General features: G+C 39.6%; 1 protein-coding gene and 1 pseudogene across 1 annotated transcript; both read left to right on the top strand.

Annotated features, from left to right (window-relative positions):
• Positions 1–1,743: 1,743 nt before the first annotated feature.
• On the top strand, positions 1,744–2,667 carry LOC143440638 (vomeronasal type-1 receptor 4-like). Its single transcript, XM_076927426.1, has one exon. It carries the CDS (start codon positions 1,750–1,752, stop codon positions 2,665–2,667), a length of 918 nt encoding a protein of 305 aa, XP_076783541.1. The 5' UTR covers positions 1,744–1,749.
• Positions 2,668–6,893: 4,226 nt separating this feature from the next.
• Positions 6,894–12,581, top strand: LOC143440563 (uncharacterized; annotated as a pseudogene).
• The last annotated feature ends 294 nt before the right edge of the window (positions 12,582–12,875 follow it).

The following is a 12,875-nucleotide window of genomic DNA, read 5'->3' on the forward strand; positions in this document are numbered from 1 at the left end:
GGTATGACCAGTTTTCTACCATATGCACAGTCATTGCAAGGCCATGATATTCTTGGATTTCCAGAACTGTACCTAAATTTGGTATTGTCAATTATTTTTTCCTACTCATTTTGTTCATTTAATTTTCATTTTGTTTTTGGTTAGTAATTTTAATTAGCTTCAACGGAGCAGGCTTATTTTAGTTTCTTCTATTTAATATTTTGGTTAAACCAATCTATTTTGTCCCATGAGTCTTTCCTAATTCCAGCTTATGTGTTCTATCTATATTTTTCTTTTTTTTTTTAACTTATGAGTTTTCTTATCTTCATAAATTCTCTCATAGAGATAATTTTTGACCCTCTTATGGGGCTCTTTCTGGTTCTGTTGGCTCATCACACACTCACTCACACATAACCATACATTTTGAAAATTATATGGTAAGAAACAGATTTGAGACAGAAAGTACACTATTTGTTTTTCTGAAGCTGTATAAGCACACTTAATACAATGTTTTCTATTCCTTGTTGCATCTATCCCCTAGGGTGTTCTATAGTGTCAGTGCATGGGAAAGGAAGACAGTATGTATCTCGCAGTTCCTAAGGTCTCAGTTCATTTCCTTACTTTATTTTATCTTCTTCAGGTCCCAGGCTTCACTGCCAATTCTGTCTCTGTTTTTTTGATTATCCAGCTCCTTTTCCCTGCTGATGACAGTGTAAAGAAATATTTTTCCACTGGTGCTTCTTGATTCAGCATGACTCTGAATAACAGCTGCTACTGTCAGATTCTGCAATTGGTTCTCTCCTGATTTAAAAAGAATTTTCTCACATCTTGACTTGCAAGAATAAAGTATGGTGTTCTGAGAATTTTCTCCTACTGCACTGCATGGATGAGCTGAGTAACTCACTGTGCTTTTTTCCCACCATTTCCACTGTAGTCTTTACAGTGGTCCAGGATTATTGCACATACAGTATTAGTATAGACAGTCAATATTTCCCCAGTGGCTATTATTCATCAGATCTTCTCCTTGTCTTTAAAAGTTTGGCTGGTCATTCTTGGCATGTTCTTATTTGATTGGATATTCTGTGAGATTTCATCACATTGGATGTTCCTAGGTCTCTAACAGCACAGACCTGAGTGTACACACATGCATGTATGTCTATGGGGTATGATTTTGCATAAGCCCTGGTTTTTAATCTTAATAAGATACACATTGTCACTTAAACTATCATTTAAATATCCTTTATGCTCTTTATCAAATTGTCTTATGCATGACCACAAATATATTCTGGATGGTATTATGTTTTCATTCCCTTCCATTTACTGTTAGATGAGAATTGATATTTTTGAGTTTTGTCATAGTCATTAAAATTTGCATCATATACATCATGACTGGAAATTACTGGTATATTCTTATAGAATAAGATTATTCTTGTTAGTACTAGATTCCTATTTTCGTTGCTTCTCACAGGCCGAATAACATTCTCCTTAATGTTGAATGTTCTAAGATTATGAAGGCATGTCTCAATGTCTATGTGTGTCCTGAGGCCTTCACCAATATTACAGTACTGTATACTGTAAGCAATTAGTGCTAATGTCAGAAATGTTAACAATTTCTTCTTATATAGTCTATGCTGACGTTGTATTCCTAACCTCTAGGGACCAATCTGATTAGCCAATTAGGAGTTCTTCAGATTATTAATATTTTTCATTCATTTTGATTAGAAAAAATGGATGTACCCATAATTAAATAGAATCAGGCCCAATCACAGAATGGACTTCTGGAATCTGGCAATCAAAATATTGTTCTTATCACAAACTACAACTGGAATTCTAGGAAATTTCTCTCTTCTTCTCTACTATGTAATCTATTATGTAGAACATACATTAAAGCCAACAGACTTGATTCTCATGCACCTAATGGCAGCCAATGCCTTGCTGGTTCTCTCTGCAGGAGTGCCTCAAACAATGGTAGCTTTTGACTTGACACAGTTGTTAAATGATTTAGGATGCAGACTAATTTTGTATATTCAAAGAGTTGGCCGGAGTATATCCATTGGCACTACCTGTCTCTTGAGTGTCTTCCAGGCCATCACCATCAGTCACAGGGAATCTTGTTATAAGGGTCAAAAAGTCAAAGCTGCAAAGTACATTGGCTGCTACACTTCCCTTCTCTGGGTCTTGCACATGTTTATAAATTTCATTTTCTTTGTGGACATATTTATCAAAGGGAACAGAAAAAACATGACAAGAAATCGAGATTTTGAGTACTGCTCCATTGTAGGGAAAAACAAATTCAGTGACTCACTCTATGCAGCATTGGTGGTGTGTCCTGAAGTCTTGTCTTCTGTGCTCATCACCTGGTCCAGTGGCTCCATGATTGTGGTTCTGTACAGACACAAGCAGAGAGTTCAACACATCCGCAGCTTTCATGTTTCCAGCAGGAACTCCCCTGAGTCCAGAGCTACCCAGAACATTCTGGTGCTCATGTCTACCTTTCTGGCCTTTTATACTCTTTCTTCCATTTTACAAGGCTGCATTGCTCTTCTGCATAATCGCAATTGGTGGCTGGTGACCATCACTCGCCTCACTTCTCTGTGTTTCCCCACCTCTGCACCCTTTGTTCTGATGAGCCATTACTCCTTTATGCCTAGACGCAGTTTAGTCTGGATAAGGAATGAAACATCTTAACCTTATTTTAAGTATTCAAATGATACTTTCCACCTTGTATCTAGTTCTTCCCTCACACTATTTCTTAAAAGTTTAAAAAAAAAACAGAATTAAATGAATAACACCAAATTTTTATATTAGCTGAAATAATTATGGGAGTTTGTTGGATGATTGAATCAACAGCCTACATGAACTCATTCATCCCTTTGCCCGCCTGATGGGAAAAAAAAGTCAGAAAAAAAAAAAAACCGTCAGTAAAACTAACCTTCTTCTGGGATACATCTCTTCAGTGTGTTTTTGCTGCTTAGTGGTTTCACAGTTTGTGGGACCTACGTTCTAATAGTAAGGAACACTGAAACCATGGATGGTTGTGAACTTTTTCTTCAGGGAGCCCTGGTCTCATGACAATTGCTTCAGTTCCAGAAAAAAAAGTAATTCCTTTCATCTGTCTAAAATTAAGATGAATGATATTTTTTATTTCATCTTGGATCTTGTTTGCTCCTGTTTTACTAAGAATTTTCCACCATCAGGGATATTGGATAGTAAATTTCCATTTCTGTTGTATTGTCTTTATCTGGTTGGACAACATGAATATAATGGCTTCATCAAAAAAAACTTTGAAGAAATATTTAAACCATTATAAATATCAATTTTGTGGTTTCTCAGAATGTTAGAAATGAAACTACAATTTGTATCAGGTATTATACTCCTGAATATATGCCCAGAGAACTCTACGTCATACCACTGAGTTATTTGTACATCAATGATCATTGTTGTTCTATTTACTAGAGAAATGAAATGGAGCACACCTACATATTGATAAATGGATTAATCAAATATGAAATCTATGTCCCTATGTAAATTGGGGTATAATTAAAATAAAGTGGAAGATGAAATAACAAACTGTGTAGGAAATTTGATGGAATTATTATGGATAATATTAAGTCAGATCACCCAAACTAAGAATGAAATAATTACATATACACATGGTCATATGCATATCTACCACATGATGTCTTCTTGTGTATATGCTAACTGAACTAAGTAGTACTTCAGTATGACATTCAGAAAGGAGAATAAGAAAAGCAATGTTAGGTGATGGGCAGGTTAAAGAATCCATGAGTCATGATATTAAAATAATTTTATTTTTTATTTTTAAACTTTTTGATTTTAAAGAAGTGGCAGTGGATACTCCCAGCAACCGGGTTCAGGTGAGTGCTGCATCCTCTGGGTTTTGCTCCAACCTAAAGCCTGGTGCATAGCCATCAGCAGAGTAGATATCCCCATGTTTTGAACAGTGCCGTGCTCCCCCCCACTCCCAGATGGATCCTCATGTCCAAATTCAGAGTCAGGGCTGTGGAAGAGTGGTGATATGTGAGCATTCATGGATGGTGGCGAGTGGTGTGAGCTGATTTTGGCTTTTTCAAGTTTGATACGCTTTTTATTCTGAAGTAAAACCGTTTGAGCAAGGGTAAGATGAAGCCCAGTAAAAGTTGGGACCATGTGCAAATTCTCACAGTAAGAGTGACCACTGAGAGTTAGAGGACGAAAGATGTCCATCCTGAAGTCCTCCCCAGGTCACATAGCTTAAGGGCTGAGCAGGGAAGCAGGGAACCACAGAAGCACGTGCGCTTGGATCCCGGACCAAGGGTAATAGCTTCTCATACCTACATTTTCCCAGAGGTTTTCATGACCATTCTAGGGCCTCACTGGAGCTGGTCCCATTCTTTGTGTTACGGATTGTGTTTTGCAACCTGTGTTCAAACTTGACCTGCTGACTGGAACAAAAACTAAATACAGGAGCATTGAGGTTGGTGACTACATGGACTGTTCTTATCTGCTGGAAAGCAGAGCAAGTGAGGTGTTGGAAGTGTTGCCTCCTAGATACTTCCTCTGAATATGATATGGTTATTGGCCATTATGGAGCATCAGTTGCTGTGGTGACCCGTAAAGTTGTTGGTCCCTTAATCATGACAGTAGAATAAAGAAAAGAATGCAGTGATAAATAAACATTATGACACTCGTAATGGTATTGGAACAGTTCACATTCCTTTTATTTGTAGAAGTCAAAGAATGAGAATCATAACTTCCTCTCCTGGCCCGAGAATCCACCACTCGTGATTTGTGCTCTCCACGTCTATTCTTGCAGAATGCACCTGAGAAAATGCAGATATTTACATTATGATTCATAACAAACAGTAGCACAATTACAGTAGAAATGAAAATAATGTTATGGTGTTATGACTGGAGGGGGGATTGTCACCACAACATGAGGAATGTATTAGAGGGTCACAGATTTAAGGAGGTTGAGACCACTGTTCTAGAGTATGTAGGAGGTAGAAAGTTAACTAGTGCGGTGAGCTGTCGCCCATCCTGCCATAGTAGCAGCTTTTGACAGTACAGCTGCTTTTGAGTCACCTGTGTGCTTCTGAAAGTGGCTCCTGGCTCATGTCCCATAAACCATCCAAGTTTGGTTTCCTCAACATGTTGCTCATGATCCCCACAAGGATCATGTTAGACATCCTGCATATTAGATATTTACATTATGATTCACAAGAGCAAAATTATATTTATAAAGTAGCAACAAAATGAATTTTATGATTGGGGGCGCCGCCACATGAGGGATTGTATTAAAGGGTCCAGCACTGGGGAAGCTGAAAGCCACCGAGATAAGTAATCTCTCTGTTTCACCAAGCCAAATTTGTCTATTGCCTTTACTTTGGTCTGTTTATGCTCTGCCTGGGGTGAGCAGACATTTCCTAATATTTCCTTGAGATAATTCATGCAACAGGAAGATTGACCTGCCATTACATACCTGATAAATCAAGTATGATTTATGGGTCGAGGTGAGCCAGAGTTGCTTAGGTCTCCTTTATCTCTCTTGGGACCCAAAAGGTAGAACGTGGTTGTCAGACCAGCAAGGGCTTTCTTAGACGCTAGCTCTTCAGAATTGAATACAATTGGGGCATTTGGAAGCATCTCAGGCCCAGATCACACTTCTTGTCTGTATAAAAGGATGAGATAGATAAAACCAGGAGAAGATAAAGTTCCAGAGGTAGTAGGTCCCAGAGGTAGTAGATGGTTGGTTGGTTGTTTCAATAAGGTTTATAGACATCAAGGATGAGAGATAGAAAATTGGGAGTTAGGGTATGTGAAAGCATTGTGTTCAGGTTTAGTAACTAGAGGCATGGAAGTAAACCTAACACTGGTAGGAAGTTGGTGGTAGATGCAGTTAACATTGGAGTTTTGTTTGGTAATATGTTTAGAATTTGAGATGTTTCAGAATACCTAATATAGAAGGACACTCTGGAAGGCCATTGAATGGAGTCAGGAGGAGAGAAAGGCAGTGACTGAAGAAGGTGGGTCACATTTAAGAAAGCTGAAGAAAGTGATGTGTATTTGAGGTCTGCAGGTTTTCCTGAATGGCTGAAGTTGAAATGTAGGACAGTCAGGCAAAGTGTAGAGTGGTTTCTGCATGGTTCTTGTGCCCAGCCCCAACCCCATGCCTTCACTGGTGGGAGTATAATAGTCATTGTCAGGTATTAATAGGTAGAAACTTTTCTGGCTGTGGTTTTTAGAGACTCTCATGGGAATGATTAGAATAAAATCAACTCATTGAGGGTGCCCTCCTCCCCCATGGCTGAATCATGGAGTCATTATAAAAAGATGGCACACATATACTTTTCCTTCTTCCTGTCTCTTACAGTTGCTCTCCTAGCTGAGAACTCTGCAGTAAGAGTCTTCACCAAAGAGAGCCACAAACATCTATTCTTTACAAAGGAGCCTGACTTATATGCATTGCTATGTTAATGAAAATAAGCCAATCCTTGTGAAAAGGTGGGTCTTTGTTGAGGACAGAACTAGGGCTACCTCTGGCAGTGGGGACCATCAGAAGCATCTCTGTATGGAGCTGCTAAGCACCCTCTGTGCTATAGCAAGTATCTCTTAGGGGCAGCTGGTCTATGGAGAAGGAAGCTGAGACCATACCGGTCACACCTTAATAATGAACTACTGAGGAGAAAATTTTGCCTCCGATAGGTCCACGATAGGATAGTAAGGTGAGAGAACATCTGAAGGAACCATAGATGACACGCATTCTATGGGCCATAAAGGGAAAGAGTAGCTTCCCTTTAAGAACTGGGAAGGGGTGTTTGCAGTGTTCGCCGCTCTGCTCTCTAACACCAGTGCCGCCTCTCGCTTGCTCCAGCTGAAGGAAAAGAGGAGGTAAACAAGGAGGTGCCCATACCATGGATCATACAAAGCAAACTGCCAGCAACCCCACGGGTGGTAAAGCACCCAGGAAACAACTGGCTACAAAAACCTCTCGCGAGAGTGCGCCCTCTACTGGAGGAGTGAAGAAACCTCATCTTTACAGGCCTGGTACTGTGGCACTTTGTAAAATCAGAAGTCGACTGAACAGTTTCGCTAGCTCCCCTTTCAGCCTCTGGTGCGAGAAATTGCTCAGGACTTCAGAAACAGATCTGGACTTCCAGAGAGCAGCTATCGGTACTTTGTAGGAGGCAAGTGAAGCCTATCTGGTTGGCTTTTTTGAAAATACCAAGCAACCTGTGTGCTTTCCATGCCAAACATGTAACAATTACGCCAAGAGATATCCAGCTAGCACGCCGCATCCAAGGAGACCATGCTTCAGAGTCCACTATGAGGGGAAACATTTCATTCTCGAAAGATTTCTTTTCCTCTTCTTCCTGTTATCAGTAGTTCTGAATGTTAAATATTTTTTTCACGGAGTCAAAGGTACCTACCTATGTCTATGATTGCGAATGGAAACATATAGGAGGCAGAATCAGGTATTGGCAGTGTCTCACGCTCATTTGTGTGTGAATTTTTAATATCAATGCAAGATGTAAAACATTAATACAAGCAAAATGTTTCAGTGAACGCATTTCAACAGCTCAACTTTACAACAGTTTTAAAACAAACCTGTTAAAAACAACAACAACAACAACAAAAGATCTGGGAAGCACAGTATGAAGAGAGAGTTCAAAATAAAGAGTAGGAGTGCCAGCTGCCCTGCACATCATTATGGGGCAAGCCTTCAGAAAAATCCTTTAAAATAATTCCACACCACCTGATTCAATTTGACTTTGCCTGCGTACCAAGAAGCCAGGTTATCACTTGTATCCTGAGTTTATCTTACAGCTATTGGGGGCAGAGGAGGCTACGAGACAGTAGAGCTCTGTACCTCTGCCCAAGTTGATTACATATTCTGTTACATTCTGTGCCCTTGGAAACTAATCACGATAGAAGTCAGTAGAACTGCTTTGTATAGTTACCCAAAATAAGCTTGGACCTGAACCAACCACCCAACAGCACTTCTGGCAGCTGTGTATAAGCTTTTATGGTGTTTATTTTGTAAGCTGATCCTGGGATGGACCCCAACATAAGAGACACCTGCACCAATATAAGAAACTATTTGGAACAAGACTTTCATTTTGTGTTGGGGGTCAAGTAAAGTTTAAGTTCTCAAGGCCTTCCTGGGAACTGACATCCTATTTGTAGAAAGAGTCATGTATGTGCGTAACTGGCATCCTGATTGGCAAGTTAAGCCATGAATGTTAGACAAGCCCCATCCTGGTTGACAACTTAAGACAATAATGTTAGACAAGGTAAGTCCCCTACCACAGTTGTGAGCACGATAACTGTACAACAAAGTCATGTTCTAAGGAAATCCCCTTTCCCTAAACCCTAATTGGTGAAATAACTTAGCACAGATGTTTGTAGATTTTAGGCTTAAAATCCTGTAAGATTCTAACTCAAGCTCACAGCCAGATCCCAAGTCTGGATTTGTGACCCTGATTCTGAGGCATATACTCAATAAACTATTCCTGTCTCATTGAGGTCAATGTTCATGTTGTTTGTGAGATAACTACTGGACCCCAACAGGAACTATTATGAGAAAGAATTAGTATCACCGCTGACCTCCTCTGGTGGGGACTAGGAAAGTGTATTCAAGGTAAGAATGACTTTGGGAAGTGTGTGTTGAACAATGGAATCTAAGAGGTGATAATGGAAAATTCTCTTCCCATCATGGCAGGACTTTGTGACCTTTGAGGATATTGCTATTTTTTTTTTTTCTCCAGGGAAGAGTGGAGGCTCCTAGATGAGGTTCAGAGGCAGATGCACTTACATGTGATGCTGGAGAACTCTGCACTTGTAACTTCATTGGTTAAGACCCTGTACCTCCCCACAGCCCACCCCCCCAACCCATCCCTGAATTTGTCTGTACTTGTCTATTTTTCCTGTAGAGATAGCTTTTTAATTTACAGAGCAAGATGTTGGGTTACATTAACTTCTTCACTATATTCTAATTTATGTAGGGATTAGTAGTGTGCACTATCCTAAACAGTACCCAGACTGGTCTGGGCATTAGGAACCTTATAACAGTGAAACAAGATCTTCTTATTTATATGCTTCATTTTGTAGCTACTGTAACCTAGATATGTGGGACTGTAGAAAATGATTTTTTCTCTTTCTAAATGCTAGCTCTTCATGACTGCAACAGTCAGAAATGACAGGCATTGGCATGGTCAATATTTATTTACATAAGACAACAACGTGTTGCCAAAACCCATCTTTGATTATATTATTTTCCAGCCTGGGAATCTAGTAAGCTGAGTCTCTTGGAGCAGTGCTAGAAGCTCATCTGTCCTGCTTGCCTTTCTCTTAAGGTTTGCTTCAAGATGGTTCTGTACAGATTTCTGGCAAGGGGCATAGAAATAGCACTGGATGCTTTACAGTGAAGTGCACAGAGGACCTTGATGAGTTGTCCAGTCAAAGAGGGAGACTTGTTTCCTATCGCTCTATATGACCTGTTGTGTGGCATTTTCCACTACTCATGCGCGTACATTTTCAAGTGTCCATAGATAGTTAAATATTCCTTGAACATAATAGAGATCTCCTTCTTAGGTCTACTTGGAAGTTCCTGGCCCCGAGCACCAGTAACCTTCAGTACAGAACTCTTATGTCCCTAGACTTAAGGTCTTACTGAATGCTGTTGACTGAGGAATAAGATGCATTTCATGTTTGTGATAGAATTCAACCTTGTGCCCTTTGTGTCATGAGGTCTCCATATTTTGTGATATTGCCCTAACATTCCCTGGCAGCCCCTTTCAGCAAATCTAGTTTCATCTTTCTTCCATCAGCATACCATAGCCTCATGCTTTGAGATATGAGTTGTGAGACTTTTTTTCTTATCTTGTTTTAAAATGTACCTGCAGGATTCTAACTGTGGAGGTTGACTGAGTGGTAATAGCACATAAAGCTTAGTGACGCTGATATAAGGTAGTGAGTCCTTCGAGAAGTACTTAGTACTTAGTGACTGGGAAGCAAAAGCAACAGTTGAGGGAAAACATTAAGTTACAACCACCATTAGAGTTGCTCCATGAAAAGCAGAACATGGTAAACGGTTTAGGATTGATCAATTTAAATGCTCACAGCAGGTTTGTGGGCCAGTTGGTCTCACTTGTCTGTTACCTGAACTCACGATGATTTGGGAAAGGAATATTACATCTTGAAATGTCCAAGAGACAGAAAGTAATGGAATGGAGTATGGGTTCTTGACTGGTTCCACTGCATATAAATCCTGTAGTTCCAGTGATAACTTATGTCATCCTCTAAGAATTGCCTTGCCTAGAGGCAGAGTAGCCTCTCTCTATGCCAGCAGTATTTAAAAAAAGAAAATCCAAGTTACCAGTCTTGGTGTGTTGCTCAGGCTAAACCTGAACACCTTAGCTAAAACAGTTATCCTGCCTCAGTTTCCAAGATAGGTAGGATAGCAGACACATACCATCATGCCTTGGTTTTAAGCAAGATTCTGAAGATACCTAAAAGTTATCAAAAAATTGCTCAGTGGTACTTGGCCTGAGATATATAAAGCCCCAGGATGGTGGTTATCAACTTTCTTAATGCTGTCACCCTTTAAAACAGTTTCTCAAGCTGTAGAGATGACCAAAACCATAAAATTGCTTTGTTACTACTAGACAACTGTAAATTTTGTACTGTTAAAAATAGCAATGTAAATATCTGATATGCAGGATATCTGATAGTTGACCACCAAAGTAGTCACAACCTACAGGTTGAGGACTGCTGCCCTGGAGTGATTCCTGGCCCCGGAAAAAAAAATTTAAAAAAATGCAAAAGTTACATTATCTATAGGACTGTGGGTATAGCTTAGTTATAAAACATTTGGATAGCATGCAAGGAGTTGTGTGTTTCATCACTAATATTACATACACTGGACAATCTGGTAAACAACTGTTGAGGCAGGATTCATTGTAATCCATGACTATATTCAGTGTTAGTTATCAAGGGGTACATGGGAACTTATAGGAAAGTTAAATAAAAAGTATTAAAATATATGAGTAAATATTTTTTGAAAATATTTTTAAATGGTTAATGCCCCTTTACCATAATAAATATTTGTTTCATAATAATTTCTCTGTTTTCAGATTGCTGGCAAGAAATAGATTATGGAAAGGTACCTGTTGATCAGGTTTCTGTAGAGGATTTGTCACTGGTCAAGACTCTAAAAGCAAGTCCAACTAAGCAGCTGTCTAACCTGTGTGACATATATGTGCCAGTCTTGAAAAGTATTTTGCACCTGGTCAATAAACTTAGGCAGAAATCATACTTGATTCATACATATTCAAAATTCCCTCAGGACTGGAATCATCCCAGCTCAGAAAACACCTTGAAAAAAGACTTGGATACATCCTCACAGGTGAAGAACTGTAGAATCCATGAGTCATGAAAGCCCTTTCCTTCTGCAGAAGTTGGAAAGAACCTTCCAGCTGCATTAGACAGTATCCTTCCAAAGACTGTTCCCACTTGTAAGCAACCAAACCTAATCACTGAATGTGGAGAGCATTTTCAAACTAAAGTAAGGCATTCTAAGCAGGGTGTACTCAGAGAAACTACCAGCCATAAACACATTCAGGACCACCACCAAAGAGCCAATGCTGGAAAAAGACATTCTGAGTCTACCAAATGTGGGAAAGTCCACTGGCTTAAAGACACCATAGAGAAAGGTCTTACAAGTGCAGTGAATGTGGAAAATCTTTTAGCCAAACCTCCCACCTAAATAACCATGTCAGAATTCACACAGGTGAAAGGCTTTATGGGTGTGGAGAACCTGGAAAGTCATTTACCCAAAGAGATACTCTCATTAAATATTACAGAGTTCACAGGGGAGAAAAACCCTATATGTGTGATGAATGTGGAAACTCTTTTAGGCAAATTTCCAATGTTACTGAACACTGCAGAATCTACACTGGAGAAAGACCTTACGGATGTGATGAATGTGATAAATCTTTTGGGTGCAAATCAACACTTGTTTGGCACCAGAGTATTCATACAGCTGAAAAGCATTGTGAATGTGATGAATGTGGAAAGTTCTTCACACAGAGCTGTAGTCTGCTTGAATACAGGATGATGCACACTAGAGCAAGGCCTTATGGGTGTCATGAGAATGGGAAATCCTCTAACCAAAGAATCACTCCCAACAAACATCAGAAACCTCACACCGCAGAAAAACCTCATGCCTGTGTGGACTTTGGGAAAGCATTTATTTACAAATGTAAGCTTGTTTGACACCAGAGGTCTCACACTGGGAAGAAGCTATTCGACTGCAAAGAATGTGAGGAATTTTTTCAAGAAACCAATGAGTTTATGCAACACCAGAAACTTCACACTGGATTAAAGCCTTATAAATGTGTCCAGTGTGGTAAGTCTTTTGTCCAGAAGTTTTATCTCTTTCAACACCAGGTAGTTCACACTGGAGAAAGGCCATATCACTCTGGCAAATCGTTTCATCAACAGTCTACCCTCTTTCTCCATCAAAAAAAAAATCTCACACCATGGAGATGCCTCATGAAAATAACATGCAGAGTAGCTTCAGTCCAAGGTCTAAAATCTAGCTCATGGAAGTTTGTACTGTGCTCAAGAAGATGTAGCCCTGCAGGGAATGTTCTGTTCTGTTTTGTTGTTGTTGTTGTTGTTGTTGTTGTTGTTGTTGTTGTTGTTTTTCCAGTATTAACTTTTATAATGGAACTACTTGCCTGAAGTTTAGCCTTATGTTTTCAAACAGGGCTTTTGTATTCCTTATGAGTTCAGGCATGAACTCATAGGTAGAGGGTAGCTGAAAGTAGTTTTCATTTCTTTCTTCATCTAGTTTGTTTTTCTTCCTAAGGCCTAGGCTCTGTGTAGGGCTT

This window comes from Arvicanthis niloticus, chromosome 30 (genome assembly GCF_011762505.2).
Source record: "Arvicanthis niloticus isolate mArvNil1 chromosome 30, mArvNil1.pat.X, whole genome shotgun sequence".
NCBI classification, from domain to species: Eukaryota; Metazoa; Chordata; class Mammalia; order Rodentia; family Muridae; genus Arvicanthis; species Arvicanthis niloticus.